General features: G+C 44.1%; 1 protein-coding gene across 2 annotated transcripts in view; it reads right to left on the reverse strand.

Moving 5' to 3' along the window:
- The window catches only part of ABCB26 (transporter associated with antigen processing protein 1), a 38074-nt gene extending 17682 nt beyond the window's left edge, over window positions 1-20392 (reverse strand). The window contains exons 1-13 of one of the 2 annotated variants that reach the window (XM_078591086.1): window positions 19925-20392; window positions 9102-9229; window positions 7957-7999; window positions 7801-7845; window positions 7563-7685; window positions 7373-7476; window positions 6850-6904; window positions 6705-6775; window positions 6518-6620; window positions 6125-6335; window positions 5732-5805; window positions 5029-5085; window positions 4874-4948 (exon numbers count right to left, since the gene is read on the reverse strand). In XM_078591086.1, the coding sequence (XP_078447212.1) occupies window positions 4874-4948; window positions 5029-5085; window positions 5732-5805; window positions 6125-6335; window positions 6518-6620; window positions 6705-6775; window positions 6850-6904; window positions 7373-7476; window positions 7563-7685; window positions 7801-7845; window positions 7957-7999; window positions 9102-9229; window positions 19925-20368 (1533 nt within the window). In that variant the 5' untranslated portion in view covers window positions 20369-20392. Of the gene's footprint in view, window positions 1-4873; window positions 4949-5028; window positions 5086-5731; window positions 5806-6124; window positions 6336-6517; window positions 6621-6704; window positions 6776-6849; window positions 6905-7372; window positions 7477-7562; window positions 7686-7800; window positions 7846-7956; window positions 8000-9101; window positions 9230-19904 lie in introns of both variants that reach the window. The other variant, XM_078591088.1, reaches the window with a different exon arrangement.
- Window positions 20393-20715: the final 323 nt, after the last annotated feature.

Genomic DNA, 20715 nt, shown 5'->3' on the forward strand with positions numbered 1-20715 from the left:
TCCCGCACGTCCGAGGATGCGGGGAACTTGTCGGCGAGATGTACAGTGCTTGGAGGGTGGCCGCCGTGCGTGGTTGCGAATGGCGAGCGTTCCGCGAGCTGTCCTTGGCGGGGTCCCCCTTGAGGGTGTGCCACACCCCGTCAACCTGGAACTTGAGCAAGAAGAGATCCCAGTGCGCTTGCGTCCAGCCCAACGTCCGCAACCAGGGGTAGCCCAAGATGACGTCGGTGCTGAGGTTGGGCACGGGCAGGAGGGCGACCACCGCTGTATATCCTTGAAGGTTGACCGGTACCGCATCCGCTTGGTCGTTCCCCATCGTGACAGTGCTGTTGCCGTATCTGATTTGGTAAGGCGCCGCCCGGCTGAGCCGTAGCCCTATTTGTCGCGCGAGACGCCGGCATATGAAGTTAGCCGTGGCCCCCGTATCAATCAGGACGCGCACCGGTTGCCCCAGAATTGCTCCTTTTATCTGCAGGGTGTGCGGGGACGTGGAACGCCGAGCGCTCCTTGACTCCATCCGGGCAATGTTGAGGTGAGCCTCGTCTAGGGGGCCTTCCTCTTCCGATCCCGAGTCCTCGACCTCGTCCGGAGGGCCCCCCTCCGCGTTCGGGCGCTCGGTGACGATGTGGATGCGCAGATCACGCCGACACCGGTGGCCCGAGGCGAACTGCTCATTGCATTGAAAGCATAAGCCTTGTGCGCGCCTCCGTTGAAGTTCTTGCGTGAGGTTGATCCGACGGGCAGGGGCGGGGACCTCGCGCCCCCCGTTCTGTCCTCCGGGGCCCGCCGCTGGGGCCCGGGGAGGTGCCCCGTCCTGTGCTCAGTGTGGCCGCGCTCCCCGACGATCCTCAGTCTCGGTCAGCTCGGCCAACGTCGCCTCCGCTTCGAGAGCACACTCGATAAGCTCCACGGTGGTGCGGGGATGAAGCCGCCGCACTTCGGCCCGTACGGCGGGGCGGAGAGCAGAGTGGAGTGCGAGCATGGCGGCGTCGTCCCCCAACGTTGGCAGGTAGCCGATGAGCTCCATGAACGAAGCCACCAGTTCCTCCACAGTCCCGGTCTGCTGGAGCCACATGAGGCGGCGATGTGCGACATGGGGTTGGAGGCCGAAACGACGGGTGAGTTGTCGCTTGAAGTCCCCCCAGTCTTGGAACCCCACTCGGTCGTCCAAGTAGCAAAACCAGGCTGCCGCCTTACCCTCCATGTAGGACGAAGCGACGTGGAGGCGCTCGGCGTCGTCGGCGGGCACGGAGCGGAAGTACTGTTTGAGGCGCCGCAGCCAACGGTCCGGGTCGCCCTCAGAGAAAACAGGTGGTTCGGCCACGCGGGGCCGGGGCCGACCCCTGTCGCGGCAGCCGTCGAAGGGGTCTTGTCGAGCCAGCCGATCCCGGTGCGGAGGAGGGTCCCACCCGTCGTGACCCATGTCGAGGTTGGCCGCGTCTCTCCCCCATGTCGGGACCCGCGGCTCGTCATGGCGAGGGAGCACGGCTGGGAGGCGTCGTCGTGGGCCCAAGGGTTGGCCACTGTTCCACCCTTCTTGACGTGGCCCAAAAGGGCCCATGGTGTCCAGGGGTGACCCTTCGCCGGGCCCCAGGGGGTAGGCTGGGGCGGCTTGCCCCAGCAGGCGAGGCCCGTTAGGCCTGCCAGGGGAAAGGACCACCTCGCCCCATTTGGGCGGTTGCTCCTCCCTTAATGGGTCGGACCGCCCGGGCAAGTGGAAGGGGCCCAACCCGCGGGCCCGCGAGGGCTGACCGGGGTCGGACGGCCCCTTTCCCTTGACCGCTGCCCAGCTAGGGTTTGCGGTCGAGGAGAAGGGGGCGGGCGCTGGGGGCCGATCTCCAGCAAGGCCCCCGGCGCCCCGCAGCTCGCGGACGCCCTCCAAGCTTGGCCCGTGGGGTCGCGCGGAGCCGGTTCGTCCAGGCGGAGGTGCGACCGCGCCTCGCCGCCGGTGAGGTTGCGGCGGCGGCACGGCGGCGGCGGAGGTGGCACCAGGAATCCGTAGTCCTCAGAGGAAGAGTCAGCCACCACGAACTCCTTGGGATCCAGAGGGACCGCCATCTCCGGCCGATGCAGGGCTGCCGTCATGTAGGGATCTGTCGCGGTGCCCTGGAGGCCGGTGGCGCTCAGAACTGTCGACATCTGGGTGGACTGCCGCTGGAGCTCCGCCGCTTGGCGCTGTTGGTCCGCCCTCAGCTCCTGCAGCTGAACTTGGATGGCTGCTAGGACGTCGGCGATAGCCTTCGATTCGCCTTCGGCCGTAGCGGAACCGTGCTCCGACAGAGATGTCATGGACGAGCGCCGGTGGAGGTGACGTGGCGGTGCTGGCTCTGATACCAGTGATACGATCCTTGGTCGTATCGTATAGTTCTTGTACTCAAACAAATCTCATTTCAACGATGAAATTTGGCGTCTATAGCAATGTTCCACGGGAGAGGAGAGGAGGGAGAGGGAGGAGAGAGTTCCCGGGGTGGAGAGAGGAAGGGCGAGAGGCGGGAACGGCCGGAGGTGGATTGTCGGCTCCGCGTCAAGGAGGACGCGTCGATCTACAATCACGAGAGGAGAGGAGTGAGGAACCCGGAGAGGGGGGGTCAGGAGAGGAGGGGAGTGCTTACTTTCTGAATGCCTGCCTTCCCCATCCTTGGGGACGGCTTAAGTAGGCGTCGGGGTCGGGAGGGTCTGTTCCAGTGTGACGGGCCCGGCCCGGTCCCTACGCCTCGCGTAAACCCGTCACCGGATCATATCACGCCCCCAGGAGAATGTTGATGCAAAAATAGATCAACGCAAATTGTGATTCAAAATACCCAAGAAAATACCAGAGATTTCCTAGAATAGAAATACTGTGCAAGCAAGGTTCACGGACAATGAAAAATCAAAGACAATGTGCAGAAAGAACAGGGATAGAGATGGAAATCGGCGGAGGATGAATTAGATTTGATAGACGAGGCGAATTGCTCACGTCTTCATCTGAAAGGGAGGATCTCCCACTCAGCCAGTCTGCTGCAACCGTCTTCTTCCTTTTTGAGGCGTTCCTCCTTTTCTTTATTCATAGGCAGAGTTCCCGCCTATTCTTCTTCTCATGTGCCGACTGACGTGGCATGTGTGATATTATGACTTCTCTTCTTCTTCCTTTTTTCTAGGTAAGTACGAGTGAGACTCGTATCATGTAGTAAGAAGCAGTCTATGGTCCCTCTGTCTAGCACTGAAGCTGTGTTTCATGCTCTCGCAAAGGGGATATGCTCTAGATTCAAGGGCTCCTTTGTGAATTAGACTTCTCTCCAACAAAGCTGATCACCATTTATTGTGACAAGTCTGAAATTAACTTGGCAAATGGTCTGGTTCCGCATGACAGGACAAACCTGTTAAGATCATTATGAATACCGTTGGATCTATATATTGAGGTAACTCTGGATAATGGAATAAGTGTGATGAACTGACACGTCTGCACTTGATCGAAGAATGATAGCTGGAGATCTCAATAGATCAAATGCGAGTCTTGCGTTTGATCTCAGAAATCACTTGGTAGAACAATCGTCGAGAGTTTGAAGAATTTAATGAAAACCAGAAGTACACATGAAATAAGGGAAATAGAAGGCACCCTGGATCGGAAAATGTGCTGTCTGGATCGGGCAGCACCGTGCGAGGAGAATCTCCTGACGACTTGCTGAAGACGGTTAACAACTTCTTGACGCTTTCAGCTCCTTTTTCCCCTTTATTTATAGTCTTCCGCTCCCAGCATTTTTCCCGCGCTTTTTATACAAATTGTCCCCACGTGTAGACTCATCCCGCACGCATGGCGAGATGGGAATTCCCCATTCTCCTCTTCTTGGTTTGATATACTCGTGGTAGAGACTTCTCTCCAACAAAGCTGATCACCATTTATTCTGACAAGTCTGAATTTAACTTGGCAAATGGTCTGGATCAGCATGACAGGACAAACCATATAGAATCTACCGACCTTTTTTAAAAGACAAACTGGCATCCTAACTCATTGAGGTCACTTACATCCCTACAATACAGCAACACGCTGATGTCCTGACAAAAGGCCTCTCCAAGGACCTACGTGAACTTCTTGTCTCCAAGCTGGGAATGCAGAATATTCATTCCTCAGCTTGAGGGGAGGTGTTAATGGATCCACGTGACACATAGTTTTAGGCATTTAATAGCCATTATGCAACTGTTATGTTAGAGTATTGGCCACTGTGTCTTCACCCCACTATGTGCTGTATAAAATCGTAAACCCAAATGAAAAACTTATGCGGTTCTTTTTCTTTAGTCTTGATTTCTCTTCCTTACTCTATGCTCTTCATCCAAGGAGCAATTCTCACAGAATGTTTTGAAAATTTTAAGTTTTATAGCCCGTTTCAATCAGATTATTTATTTTATAAAAACAATATTCTTATATATTACAGGGACAGATACAAATTCTCAAACTAAGCAAAAAGTATCTATGAATGCCTATAAGGATAAGGTTTCAGTCTTATTTCCTATAAGGTCAACTGTGTGTTAGTGATTATTATCCTAATATCCAGTATGATTATAAGATAAAGAATAAGTAAAGCATTAGAAGGCAACATATGTCAAACGAGAAAGGTTTAAGGATATTAGGTGGAAGTGAAGGCAATTATGGAGTAATTTTTTCAAGAGATAGGTATGAAGATTTGACCACTTATGCAAATGCCGCTAATATGTAAGCTGAGAAAGAGCACCCCAAAAAACATTGAGATGAAATTAAAAATGGTGGCTAAAAAGAGAAGAAGCTTGACAAATGATAATTCAAATAGTCTGAATCATGTAACCCATATTTTTGAATGGATTTTAAGCTGTTTTTTCTTTTATTTTTTAGTTAAAAGATAATACAAGAGATAAACTTCACCTGACCACTTGTCGGTTCATACAGATTTAAGAGAAGATTCACAAGAGTGCTTTTTCCACTACCGCTAAGGCCAACCTGGAAACATAAGAAAAACTATGACATTGCCAAAATAACCCTGGCCCTTTATCTATCCTAAAATCAAAGAATTTACATACAATGGCAAGAACTTCGCTTGGATAAATAGACAAATTTATGTTGTCCAAAGCGGGTACCTGCCAAAATGAAACACCAGATTCATGGTAAAAAATTGATGATAAAAGGTATAATAAATAAAATGTACTTGAATCAAGTTAGCAAAGAACAATCAATCCAGATGGAAACAAATGAAAAACAAAATATAACATCATTATTCTAAAACACTTTCCAACAAATGGAGAAACACAAAAATCACGTCAACCCTGGTAGAATACATCCAACAGTTTGACGGCCATTCATGGCAGTGGATCCCATGACAAGACAAATGAGAGGATAATAACTACTAAATTCCTAGGGAGGACCTTGAGAAGGAAGCAGAGGTATTGAGTTTTCATGGTGCTTGAATTCTCAAACTAGTATCTGGATGAATTCTAGAGTGATTTCCAACAAGGTGTTGCATTCAGACATTATACATGCATCCGAAATTCTTGGACCCCAAGACTGCTGTATCAGGCAGTTCTTGACGATCTCTCCACTCACTCTCTCAGATCTCTCTCCATCGCTAGATTTTAATAGATTCCAGCATGAACATATCAATTTTATACATGGATTCCTTACTCATACTCTCAGAACATAAAATATTTCATCACATTTACAAACTTTTTACTTAATAAAAACACCCCAGTCCCCAATGATTCAGGAAATAGATTGTTGAGAACTTACAGTTTTCCTCGACGGGTAGTAAAACGAGATGTTTTCAAACTCAACGCAACCGGTCAAACTCGGAAGTTTCTCACCTATAATTCAGAATGAATTTTCAATTAAAACACCTAACACGAGTTTCATATTTTATGCAGCTCCATTATTATGCCAAAATATCCCGCAAAAAAAATGGTAAGAGATTTATAGTTGTCATTGATACTAAAAAGGAAGATGAGGAGGCAGATTTTTCAAACCCAAGAAAACATCTTCAATAGCTGGATGTTCATGGTAATAATCAAATTTACTAACAACTAGATGCTTGAAATATAAGATTTATCATAGACAGTGGTAAATCTAGGTAACTGAATAACCTATATGAAATTTTAAATCAATTGTAGACCAGGATGTAATTACCTTTCACCAGAAATTCCTTGTCAGGTTGGCAGTCCATTAGATTGAAAACTTCACGACTTGCCCCAACTGCCTGAGTAAGTGAGGACCAGTTATCTGCCATCCTCCAGGTGGCAAATATTGACCATTCAGAGTACAAAATAAATTTTGTGAGTTGCTCTGCTGAAAAGTTCCCCGACATAATTGAGGCTCCGCCAATAATCACAGCTATAGCCTGCAAATTAAGGTCATTCCATCCAAAGACAGAAACAATCAGAAGGTAATGGAAGAACCCTTTACGTGATCAGTAATGAAATTACAAATAAGAAAATATCCATGGAAAAAAACTAGAATTCAACTGAAAAAATATATATTGGGTTACGCCAGTGGCATAACATTAGAGATAGACAGGCTGACCTGTGCAAAATGGTAAAAGATGCTGAAGCTAGAGTTCCAGAACCCATAGACAATGCTTTGTCTCAAACCTATATCAGCCAAGGTTTTGAGACATCTTAAGTATCTGCTTCCATGAAACAGTAAACGAATAAGTGAATCAATGAAAAAGCATGCTGCATATAAACAAAAAGACGAAAACCATAAGTACCTTTCATATTCTTGCTTCTCCGTTCCAAAAACCCGTACAGTCTTTATCAATGAGAAAACATCTTGGGCAACCTTTTAAAAACATTGGCACATGTTAAATTCATCAGAAAAGGTAAAATATTGGAAGAGTAAGTTTGGCAATTGACATCGTTTGCATTAGCTGTCGTATCTTGTACTGATTCTGCAGCCCTCTTCTGGTACCTATCATTGGGGAGAGATTTTCTTTTCAAATTTGAATGAATAAACATCCTTTAAAACCATTTGAAATCAAGCGAAGACAACAAAAAAGTTTTTGCTGTCCCATTTTGAAATCAGCTTGGAGGAAATATGCAGAAGAATGGAGCCTCTGACGCCAATTACATAGCTTTTTTCTTTCCAGTGTGAGAATAAAAACAAAACCTTTTCAATTAGGGAAGTAAATCCCTTTCCTAGGACATGACTTGTAGATTTCATGGTTCTGTTTTTCCTCCAATTTAAATTTCTCATTTTTTTAACAGTGAAAGTTTTAGCAAAAGCCCTAGATTTGGGTGTTTTTTCCCCAAAACCCAGGAGCATTCGCTTAGATGTTACATTAAAACTTTATATTATCACCTGAATATCAAAGTAAAATATATATACATATAAAATAATTTTCCAGTATACACATTTTCAAACGGACGATGATCTTACCGGCCGTGAAAGGTCATTACAACTGCCAAGATGGTGCAGATACTCAATGTTGTCAGAGCAAGTTTCCAAGAAATAACAAATAAATAGATCATGGTGCCAGAGCCCTGAAATTTTGAAGGACATAAATGTTTCAAAGGAAAATGTTCACATAAAGTAATTAAGTTGTGGCTATGAGCTAGCAAAATCTTACCTGAAGAAGATTACGAGATATCAAGTTGAGATCATTTCCAATTACTTGAGAAACTTGCTGGCAGTCTGCCCCAAGCCTACTAGTCAAATTTCCAACTGTCTTTTTGTCGAAAAAGGACATATTCTGCATATTGTTACCAAAACTTCATACAGATAAAGAGAAAAAGGAACAGATGTGAAATAAACTTTGGTTGTAGGAAATAAAGGTAAGTACTTTGAACAGGATTAATTCCACAAACCTGGAGGATAAGGGTAGAATATAGCATTTCTCTCATTCTCTTAACCTGAAAGTGTGAAGAATATCAACACATGGAAACCTATCCATCACCAATGCAGAAAAATGACTACCAAAAATAGAACAAAAAGAACATGATTCCACATTTCCAGAAATGTACCAGAATCATATTTCCGATGCCGAAGAAGCAACCACGTAAACCGCTAGTTATCACATGTTACAAGAAGACAACCAACATCTTGGCATCATTCAAGGTAAAAAATGAAACTGCAACATATGAGAAGATAATTTTACGAAGAGATATTTTGTATCAAGAAAATCAAACTATATTTTGGAATTTAAGAAGCTTAGACAAGAAAATGATTTTTTTCATTCTGAATAAACATAAAAAATAGGCCTTAGTCAAATTCTCCAAATGTTCACCTGGAGAAAATATAGCTTTTGGATGCTGATTTTTTGGGTCAAAAGCCCAAAGCCAAATTTTTTGGGTAGTGTCGAACTATTCCTATGAGGCATTTGTCTGGCCGCTTTTTCCTATTGAGTCTGGACCATTCTTCTGCAATTGGCCCAGAGTGTTTTCCTCTCTGCTTTAAGATGTATCGTGGTTTCTTGGTTGTGGTTTCTTCACTTAGTTTTAGATTCATTCCGACAACGGTGAACCATTGCAGCTATAATGTGTATTTTGCACGATATCAAACAGCCACCAGTGAGTGGCCTTCTCTGCTAGAACTGGGGCCATCTTTGGGTATATGGGATCTCAGATGTGTACTGGGAAGGTTGTTGCATCAATTGATGATCAACTATTGGCTCACTAAATTCTTGGGGAAATCTCATCTGGCAGAAAATCAAAAAACAAGCAATGATTCTAGTTCTACATAAGAAATAGAGTAAGTGACATGTGATTGAAGATGCAGCATGTCATCTATTGATTCCCCATTTTCTTCAGGAGCAGGGATTTCTGCAAGCAGATTCACCTTGACAGGGGGGGTGTTTATGTTATGTAAATCAGATGGTATGAGCCTAGATCACACACATCGGCCTCTCCCTCTTCTCTTCTAAAATACCTTGTCTAGCCTTGTACGCAGAAAAAATTACATGCAACAAAAATTTTGTACAGAAAAAAATCTACACGAACTTAAATAAGACGATACATAAATAATTATCCCTTAGAACCTAAAAAAATCAACATTGAAAGAACGCCAACACAAATTACATGCAACCAGTTTATAACGATTACCATCAAATGACTTATGAAGTAATAGAATTAGTGTACTTCTCAAACAAAATGATATTTCTTCATTCTACCTGAATATGCCCGAACTCAAACAGAGGAAAAGCAAAATTTTTGTGTTTCGGTAGAAAGTGGCAGCTTGGCCACTCTGAGCGGAGAAGACTGATGCAGTTAAGAAATACGGGATACAAAGATCTGAAATCTGCAAAACCCTAATTTATCATCAGTAAAATATCTTCCGTACATCTCCCAGTATCAACTTCAAACATATAAATTAGTAATTGTAGGTGGCAGAATGTTTATGGCAATATCAACCAACTGAACTCCAACGATATCAGAAATATCATATCAGAACTTCCACCATTTGTGGTAGTACTTTTTCATTTATTTAGTCTTATTTTCCCCAGTATTTATGCCATTATATTCATGCATTTAGTGTCTAACTAGATCCATATCCAACCAAACTCTACATAGGATCCACAACCTTAGCAGAATTAGATAAAAGCGGTAATTCTGAGGTTATGAATGGAGGAACGTTGCTGCTATGAAACCAGGATCTTGGGGAATCGATAAGGTTGGACATAAACAATTTTCTCCGAGAAATTCCATATAATAGTTGTCCAGCGACATGCAAGTTGGAGCTCTACTGATAATTTTTTTTTGAAACATTAAAAGGGACGATCACCTGTGGAGTCAGTGACCCTCCCAGTAGAGCCTTACACGCTAATCTCCGGCTATCCAAACATGTTCACACCCTCTCTCCAACTACGACCCGAAGAAACCAGGCCGTCTTAAGTCCCTCCAACTCATGGATAGGCCCATCTGTAGAAGCCATCCTTCCCCTGAACAACATCTCGTTCCTATGCAACCATATGGCCCAAAGTGCCATCAGTAACCACCCGCCCAGTAACCACATGGAGCTTTATGGATAGTAGACCAATTGGAAAAATAAAAATCATTAGATATGACTAATATAACAAAAATATACGTGAGAAACTATAATTGTTTTCTAGAACACACGTATTGGCTTTTGAAATCTTCAAAACCCCAAAGAAACTGCTTCAGTTTGACATAGATGGCATCGCCCTCCTTGAACTCGATGTAGCAGCAGCGGTGATCAGCTTGAAATTTGTTCGAGCTATGACACGCGGAACATTATTTTTTGAGCTTACCTTGCGAGAGATGTGAACCATCTCTGTGTAGTGCCGTCTTACATGGAGGGAAAAGCATTGGTGTAGTTTTGGTTCAAGGATGACCGTGAGGGTTTTCAAAGTTGATGATTTCAAGCAGCCACTACAAGAGAGGGGGACCACAAGGAAGACCACTTAGAGGTCGACTCTCCAACAAGCATCCTTAAGACGAGATTCCAATCTTTTCTGGTAGTGAACCCAAAAGTTGGCTATGTCATGCAGAGCACTATTTTCGAGCTTTCCCCGTGACAGATGCAGAGCCTCTCCGCGTAGTGCAGTCTTATATGAAAGGCAAAGCATTGACATAGACTACCAAAGACCTCATCGACCAGACGTTCAAAGTGAAGAATTTGATGTCGTAACTGGAGTCAATGACGGCCCGACGAAGGTCAGCAGGACCAGAGTCATTTGGTGAACCTTCTCAGGGTAACCTCCTGGCTTATGAGCCCAATGAGAGGCCCAATAAGTGCCAGAAAAGACACCAGAAGCTGCTGGAGAGGAGATGGTGAAACAGCCTTCATGCCAAACCCTACAAGACCGGATGGGTGAAGCCACCGTCAAAGACAAAAAATCTGGGAAGACTAAAAGACCTACACGTGGCAAGATATCCAATCATAAGCTTGATGTCGATGGGGATACCCAAAGCTGCAGGAGAAGGAAAATCACTGCCAATAAGCCTCTGGCTCTGATACCATGTAGAAATCCACTGGGGTGGATAGCCAAAGACACAGAGAGAATGGAAAGAGCACTTAACAAATGGCAGAAGAGGAGCCGACCGCCCTGGGTGTCAGCTTGTGAAAGGAATAAATGTCAAACTCACTGAACAATAAGGGCTCATGGCATTTATATTGGGGTAGGAAACCTAAAGAAAAAATAACAAAAATACCCCAAATTCGAACACTGAGAATCCCCGGATTAGTGTCATGACAAAGGAACCTTTGAGAAGACTAGAGTAACCGATTGCTTCTGGATGGCGATTGTAGTGATTGAAATTCATGTCATTATTCATCTTTCATCATATAATCTTCAATATGAAAGGACAAAGTGTTAGTGAGATATATCTTGTATGGGTAATGGGCCTCTATGTTTAGCCCATTACCCTCTTATTCTCGTTTCTCTCTCCTAGGGTATATATACCCAACTCATGTACCTTCACTATTATGGGATTATTCTTCTTCTCTCAATCTCATCTTCTTCCTCCTAACCTAGGTTAGGGTTTCACATGGTATCAGAGCAAAGCTCTTGATCCAGACCTTCCTCCTTGCTTCGGCTGCCACTGTCTGCCTTGCAGACTCACCAGCCTTGCTTCTCCCTTCTTTCCCCTTTCTGGCGATCCGTCTCGCAGCCGCCGCAGCCCTAGGCCGCCGCCCACAGACGCCGACCGCTCTCCACAGGCAGCAGCCGCCAGCCGCAGCCCTAGGCCGCCGCCGCAGCCGCCGCCGCCTCCGCAGGCAGCCGCCGCCGCTTACGCAGGCAGCCGCCGCCAGCCGCAGCCTCGGCCGCCGCCGCAGCCGCCGCCGCCTCCGCAGGCAGCAGCCGCCAGCCGCAGCCCTAGGCCACCGCCCGCAGCCACCGCCCGCAGCCGCCGCCCGCTCTCCGCAGGCAGCAGCCGCCAGCCGCAGCCCTAGGCCGCCGCCCGCAGCCGCCGCCCGCCCTCCGCAGGCAGCAGCCGCCAGCCGCAGCCCTAGGCCGCCGCCCGCAGCCGCCGCCCGCTCTCCGCATGTTACATAACTGTGATAAAGGAATTATAGAGAGGTTCGGCCCGGCCAACCAACAAGCTCATTGCTTTGGTTTATCTGACAAGAAACATACAGGAACATTTCTAGGACGCAAATCACAACCTCGATTTGATATTGATATGTCCTTTTCAAGAACGTATCAGAGGGGTGACAAGAAAAGGGGGAGATCTGATATGATCTCAGATCCTACGAAGAACAAACCTCAAAGAAAACCGAAATCTTTATTTTGATCTTCAATTCAAGAACGATGTAATCCAGTATATGAAACAATGCAATGATTTGGATCCCACTGACGACAATGCGTAAGAATGAGAAGGAAATGAGAAGAGATTGAGAGAAGAGGGACTGCCCGAATCGGATGCTCGTCCTTCCTTGAGCTGCAAAATCTCCCCCACTTCAACGGTTCAAGGTCTTGATTTTCCAATGAGTAGCACTCCCCCTTTTATTTATAGCCTTCTTGCTGTCCTGTTAATTTGAAGACGCATGTGCTGCTCCCCCGACGAGTGTGGATTCCGGTATGTGATGCCTCCTCTTTGCTCTTTGATAGGTTCGAGTGGGGACTCTATCAAGATCCACATCATCACGTGGTAGTCAAGAAGGAAACGTGATCCTATAAATTAAGAGGGGATAAGAGACAGGACAACATTATTCTGATCCCATTTCAAGAATTGCAATTGCAGAACAACCACAGGGCTGCTAAGCAGGATCGGGCCTGATGACCAAAAGGGGGGATCTCCACCAGGACACCTTTATTATCCTACTTCTCTTTCTTTTTCTAGTAAACTAACCTGTCGCCTCGCTTGCTCTTGATCCTGAATTCACTATCGAGATGTTCTTGAACGGTTACATGTTTCTTGATGCGGAATTGGCATTCATGTCATGGATCAAATCATAATTCAAGATCTGACTTTATTAAATGGTATCAGAGCAGAAGGTCCTACTGCAGAGACGATGGAAGAAAAAGATAACTGCAGAAAGGCAGAGCCATTCGATCATCCAGACACAGCAAAAGTTTTATCCAATATTACTCAACAATTGAATGCTATGAATCTACGTCTTGAAGGTAACATTCCAACTACTTCAAGGTCTGCTACTAAAAAAACTTAGAAAGATTCATGAATTTTATCAAATCAAGATCATCAGCCTGATCAGAGATTGAATGTTCGAAAATTCAATTTACTGTATTTCCATGGAGAGAACGCAGAAATTTGGTTGAACTGTATGCCAAATGAATTTTCCGGTGGCAAAGGTGATGAGACTCCAAGAAGGTTTATTCTTGTCCTTACACCAACAAGGTTCAGCATTAGATTGGTTCACATACAGGTGAGCACGTCAGATTTGATTTGTGGGCAGATTTCAAGCAACAATTTGATCAAAGGTTTGGATCTTCCTCTAAATCAATTTTTCAACAGTTATTCAACTTGCATTAAACAAGGTCTGTTAGTGAGTTTTGTTATGAGTTTGAACAGCTACTACTTATTTGCCTCATTTATCACTTGACATTTTAGAGAATGCTTACCTAAGGGGGCTCAAACCAGAAATCAGGGCAGAAGTTCGTAAACATCGCGCATATGGTATCCTGGAGGTCATGGATATATCTATCAAAGCTGAAGCAGAGCTGAGAACATTGTGGGAAACTGGGGGGGATACGCTTTCATCCTCTATAGAACATATGCCTAACTACACCAGAAAAAAATCAGAAACAAGAAGTGTCTGGCGTAGATCATGATCATGATGAGCGGACTACGGAAGCCCTTCCCAAGACAGAAATGGCAGGTTCTCCATAAAAAAACACAGTTGGATATGTGACAACCTTGCCAAAGTGCATTGTATCTGGCCCCGCACCAAACAGAGAGGATTTAAGCAATCAAGATATTACAAGAATAGAAATTTCCGGAGAATATGCCCAAGTTAGAACCATTCATCCACGGACGATGAAAGGGAGAGAGAAAGGTATGCTGATTTGTGAGCTAGAATCCTCTCTAGTCTTACAATTGGATATTCCTCAAAACGAAGGGCAAGGAGAACAATTTGAGGTATCATTTCCACTGTTCTTACTAGTTTTTCATGCAACTCTACCCAAAATTCCTAGATCATTAAAGACAGTCAAGATACTCCTAGATCACAATCTTCATAACATCCATGTAATATATCCATTCAAGTTATTCTTCATTCTTATGCAAGCTACTTAGGAACCTAGGAGTGGGGGAATTAATGAATGGACGTCCATCAGGAGGGCAGTCTATAAGCTTACTCAGCTGAGGCTTGCTCTTATTGGAAATGGAAAGGTGGCAGTACATCACAATGTGGAATATTTACCGAAGAGAATATCATTTGCCTGGCTGCCAATCCATGTTGAGTTTGGCCTGAACAAGTTCCTGAATGCGGAGACGCTATCTGACGATGAAGTTGAGAATGTTTTATACTGGTACTTGGTTGATCTTGTTGTGTTATAACGGAAACTTATGGTCAAATATTTTCACGGACTATGAACAAGGAATACTCTATCATAGAAAATACCTTGGGAAAATCATACAAGGGGAAAATGATTAACTTGCAATGTTTTTTGAGGATTCTCCTGTCTATTCTCAATGCAGTTATTAAAAGGCCGTATGGTGTGAACCTGCAATTGATGAATCCAACTTACTGTCTGCACTTGATTCAGTGGCTCAGAACAGGTTGCAGGGGTACATCTTAATTCGCTGGTTCATGAAGATGGTTTCTCAATGTATGGTTACATAGTATAGAGATATATGGAAGAATATTTGAAGGCAAATCAGCTGGCTCATCATCGCTAGGAACTCAAGCAAGATTGTTTCAGTCCAATACCCACTCATCATTGTCATCTTTTTCAAATTTACGGAATAAAGTCAGCGCAAAACCTATTGCAGTCCCACTGAAGGTGAGGATCTTTGGTTGGCTGCTAGCACAAAGAAGACAAGTGAAAAGAGTCTTTCGCAAAAGGCTATATTTAGACACATCATCACAGTGCCTGCTATGCTCTAACGAGGATGAAGACTGCAATCATCTCTTATTTGAGTGCTCATTTGCTTGCACAGTTTGGGCCAGCCTGGTATTATCAAGGGTGAAGGTGACATTTGAAGAGACTTTCTGGGACTCAGTCCAGCATTGCAGAGGCACAAGAAATGAAGAAGGTGGCCCAGCATTGGCAGTGTAGTGGGACATCTGGTTGCATTGAAACGAGGTGCTGTTCAGGGGAAGAACGGCTTCTACAGATAAAGCCATACACGAAGTGGAGGGATTAAAGGTGACATGGCTCCAACGTGCGACAGGTGGAGAGGGGAGGGTTGGAATACGATCAAATTGATGGTGAAGGGACTATAAGATCCTGACGGGGGGTTCACCGATTCATCGGGTGTTCACCCCTTTTATATTTCAGAAAACAAAACCTATTGCAGTCAACTATATACAGTTGTCAGCATCAGCATCCACATAAAATTTGACAACACTACTGTGGAAAAATATAAATGCACTTGATTGATGAAGTTCATTCAAGAAAAAAGGAATGATGCTACCACTTCAATGACAAGCATTTACCAAGACACAAATACCAACAAGAGATTATTTTCCTCGGGCAGGTAGAAGATACAAAGGAAGACTTTCCAGTAAACAAGGAGGACTTTATGCGAATGGATGTGTGTCCTCTCTGTGAAGGGGGATTAATTGTGATTCAAACCCTCCCACCCGCTCAGGGAGAACTCAGACTTTGGGGTGAATTGATCCTGTTCAGGGTAATCATTCAGATCCATGGTGCAGCATCTTTCAACAATAGTAGAACCAGGGTGGTACAAACTCTAGGCATTCCTATCAGGCCCTGCCACAAGATCTTGGCATTCCATATCCTACTTATTGTTGGTTCCAACATGCAAATGTCAGGCATATGTGTCCATATAACAATGTCTCTCCAGGGTCTCAATTGATTGGAACTTCACCCTGTTCTTGATGGGTAATGTTGATGTCATTCTTTAAATTCCCAGGCTTAGGACACAACTGGTTTCATTGCAATTTAAACCACTTCAAGCTAAAAATAAGGTGATAAGTCTCTAACAAAGACTTACCAAAGCAAGAAGAGACACGAGGCCAGGACCACACATGCGAACTAATACAGCATGTGCAATGTTTGAATAAAGCATGGGAAGATCTCTATATATGGAAGGGGGGTGTCTTTCGTCGGATTATCAAGAAGTTGTTTCGTCGCTCGTCCTTGGGTGTGTGGAGGGAGATCCTCCTCCACATGGAGCTCCTGAAAACTGATCTGGCTATCAGCTACCAGGATTCGAACAGGAGAGTAGTTCCTTGATCTATTGGTCTTGATATTGTTCTTTCAACTTACTATTGTCAATAGACATTTGCTCGAATTCTTCCCTCTTATTTCGGATCCGAAGACAATATATTTCTTCGAACAAGTTTGGTGATAGGATATTGCATACTGACTTGAGATCTTCGATGTCGAGGTCTCTACCTTTAAATCTTTCGATTTGTACTGATTCTGTCGGTACCTTAACAGGTGACAAGATTAATTTGAACCTTACCCAGAGTTAAAATCATAACTATATTCTTCTTTTGACACAGACTGGTAGAGCTCCTTCCAAAACTGACTGGTGAAAACACTACCCCTGGTCTGATACTACAGAGTTGCGTATCCCATGCAATCTTAGAATTTCCTTTGTGAAAATCTCTGCCAGAGTTTTTGTGGAATAGGGGTGCTTAATTGCTATATAGTGTGCATATTTACTGGGTCAGTAAACCACCGCCATAATAGTACGTCAAATCCATTGGATTTTGGTAACACTTCAACGAAGTTTATAGTGCTTTCTTCCCAAACTTGATTGGGAACAAGTAAGGGTTGTACTAATCCTGTTGGGCATAAAATGGCCGTCCTGTACTTCTGACAAATAGTTACTAATTCACTCGCAATTTAATCATCTTCATCATTCCTTGCCAAGATACTGATACGATGCAGTATCGAAGGTAAAGGAACTGCAGTAAACGTAGACTTACAGATTGATCTTGCTATAGCTCCCCGTATGAGAACACTCCCACGTCGCTTTCGAGCCTCCTCCTTCAAGCTCGCCGGAGAAACCTCTCGCCGAATGCAGCTACGATCTCCCGACCCCCTTGCTCAAGAAAAGCCGAAATGCTTTGTACCCCCCTTCTTGTCCCCGACCTCCTTATTTATACCCATTTATTCCCTACTAACTAACTCAAGAAAGGGGTTATTAGGCCAGCTCAGCTCCCGCTGGCCCACTTCCCGTCCCTCCACTCCTCTTCCTTCTTTCATAAACTCTTATGGGTATCGTATCAGATACCTGTTTCTTGACATGCTGGAGAGGGCGATCTAATCTCTCATGGCCTCACATTTTTTTAGTCATGAAATGATTGCAATATTTTTGGAATAAGAGAAGAACTTTCTGGAATAAAAATCCTTAACTTGTAGCAGAGTAGGCCTTGATGAATGGTGTATTTTGGAAATGTCATTGAATCGGAAATTGTAGCTATCTTAATCAGAAATTGCGTAATAATGGTGTTTTTCCAACCAATGTATAAGAGAGCGTGAACAACAATGTACCTCTTCTGTTTCTGAGATTGACCTGGTTAAAGCATCTGCTACAATGTTCTTCTTGCCACTCTAGTATCAAATTTCGAAGTTAAATGTCACTAACTTTGCCAGCAAATTGTGATAATTTAAGGGAAATTCATTCTGATCTTAAAGGAATTTCAAACTAAAGTGGTCAGTATGGATTAAAAAAATCTGAAACAAGAGATACTGTTTCCACTGTTGAACAGCCCGTAGGACTGCAATTAATTCCTTTCATAAGCTCACTTTAACTGTACTCGCGGAGACAAAGTCCTGCTTTACTAAGCTATTGGTTGAGATTCTTGTAGCAATACAGCCCCCACAGCTTGATTTGAAGCGTCCCCTTGAACCACAAATGGTAATTCGAAATTAGGTAGCCACAGTACAGGAGTGGAAGATAGTGCTTGTTTGAGTAATTCAAAACAAGATGCTTGAGTGCTTCTTAATCTTCTTGAAGCATGTAGATGCTTACCTTTTTCTGACATTTATGCTGTGGCATGTACACCTTATTACAGCTATAACACAAATATTTTTTCTTTTCAGTAAAAACTCTTCTACTGATAGCCGTGTCAACCTTTTCTTCCCAGGGAGAGATGCATGTTCTTCTATATCAGTTTGCGGTGTCCATTGCTTTCAGAGGACCAGCTCTGGGAATATTGTTCTGATGATGATTAATAACTGCCACAAGCCTCCCTGAAGCCCGATTATCCAGAACCTGACAATTACTTTCTGCCTCTATGGAATAGTCCATGATTTCTTGGTTACCACACTGTCTATAATTATTTAGTTCAGAACAGGTATTGGGCTTCAACCCCCTGAGTTATGTTGTCACATCAACAACAGCGAGTAGGTGTGATAAGAACGCTGTCATATCTTTAAACTCTGATCTGTAATCCGAAATTAGGTTCCCTTTCCTGAATTCTTATTTTCTTTCTGTTGTAGCTCCTTGGTTGACAGGGACCCACGCATACCTTTGGTTAGCGTCAGGAAGTCTAATTGCAATTCTCTCAGCCGGATGAATTCCCCGTATCTTAGGCCTTCCGTCCTCCAATTGGTAGTTTTTCCTGAAAATGATTCGATCCACTGCCTTCAAGAAATCGTAGAAAGAGTTGGTTTGGATCTAGATGGTGATAATCTGTCGCTTGTTGTTGACAGCATGAAGATGAGAGATCAATGCGGCTCTGATACCAGTTGATACCAACAGGTATCCAAGTAGGAAAAGATATGCAATTAGACTTCCCAAGTGATACTCCAATTATCAATTCGGCAAATTCAAGAAGGCATATGCCGATGAATCCAGGCATCCTTCAGACGAACGATGAAACTGAGTGGAAGATAGTTCAGATTTAGAAAAGAACAATAAGTAGAGAAGTAAGATGGATATTGAGAGATGAATGGAGATCCTCTCCTCTTTCTTGCTCCCAGCCCCCAACCAATGCTTCCCTCTGACTTACTGCCAAAGCTGCCCTCTTTTCTGCATCAATTATTTATAGGATCTCCGTGGGCTGAGCTCCCAGGTGTGAGATCCTGCACATGGTCTGACTTATCGATCTCTCTTATTGGTACGACACTGATACAACTTAGAAAAGAACATATCACTATTGTGTTTTTTGAAAGATAACATACCATTATGTTACAACTGCAATGAGTGGTATGCACCAGGTCAAAGGTGCCAGAACAAACTATCTATATGCTACAAAAAGATGACGATGAAGAAACAGCCTATCACAAAGATGATTTGATGCAAATGAATGAGGGTCTTTTATATGGGGGTATTTATGTCTATCCAAGGGGCACCCTAGGCTATCCTTTCAGGCAAAATCATATGGCGAGTATTTAGATACAAGGAGAAAGCCCATTGTAGCAAAATATTATTGACATGCTCTCAGTCACCAAATCTCAAAAACACCAGAAGAATTTTGAATTATTTTGAGTTAAGATTCACCGCTTCAATTATTCACGATTTGAGCAATTCGAAGCTTTAAATCTATTGGGTCTAACTGGTTTACAGAAAGGGAAATTAGAGAACGGACAACGTCGATTTCATTCTTAGATCATAAATTTCAAAATAAACTGCATGTGAGCATTGCTCAGCGCTAATGATTCTCTCATTAGGAACCATGTGAACTCATAAATTAGGAGGCATCTTAGAACTCGCCAAAAGAGTTCAACAAGGGAAATAATCATATTATCAGCAAACCCCACGAACTCTCGGTTTTCGAATTCCTTTCAATGCATTGCACTCAGCATTCGAACTCTTGTCCGTTGCGTTAGCATCGAAAAACCTCAGTAAAAAACTCAAAAACAAGCTATCCTGGACGGAATTTTGAACAAAGTTTTCGTACATACGACAATGACAGAGCCTATACCGCCGCAATGAGGAGAGAAGCAAAGCCGCCAAAAATAATCCACTGATCAGCCGCCACCAACTTCCACATTCTCCCGAGAGCAAATAACACAGAAACGTCCTTTCCCCCCTCCCCATCTTTCTTCTTCCCCTCTTTCCCAACAACACCATCAATAGACCACCAGCTGCCTCCCGGAATCAAAGACGGAAAAACAGCGAAAAACGCGCGCAAATTCTCAATCACCCCTTCCTTCCCTGATTCCTGCTCATCGCGACCGAAATCCGCCGAATGCTGCAATTCCAAGGCCGATCTGGCGATATAAGACCTTCCTCGGCTGGAATTTACAGCGATTTTTCGGATTGATAGCGATGAAATCGCGTATGATCTTCCCCTGTTCTGCTGAATTCGATGAAGACGATGGATTGAATTTTGCGGCTCCAACGCCGCACTGGCCAGCGAAGCCATCAAAATTTTGAACAAAACTGTCCACTCTTTCGAGCCTCGAGTTTAAATACCGCCATTTCTGTATTTTAACCCTCTCGTGCCTCTTATTTTCTCAATTCCTCCTTATCTATATTAAATTACGTTTGCACTTTACCCTCCTGAATATCTAGTCCGTGTCATTGATAATAAACTATGTTTGTTCTAGGGCCCACCAGTTGACGTGGCTAATAGACGGCCTCTTTCCGTGCGGACCCCACAATATCTAGTCCCTGTTATTTTTTTATTGAGGAAAATTCATCCTTATTGGTAATAAATTATGTTTAAACTCTGCTCTTGAGAGCCCCATATGGTGACGTGGCGAATAAACC

The sequence above is a fragment of the Wolffia australiana genome, chromosome 20 (genome assembly GCF_029677425.1).
Source record: "Wolffia australiana isolate 7733 chromosome 20, ASM2967742v1".
NCBI lineage: Eukaryota > Viridiplantae > Streptophyta > Magnoliopsida > Alismatales > Araceae > Wolffia > Wolffia australiana.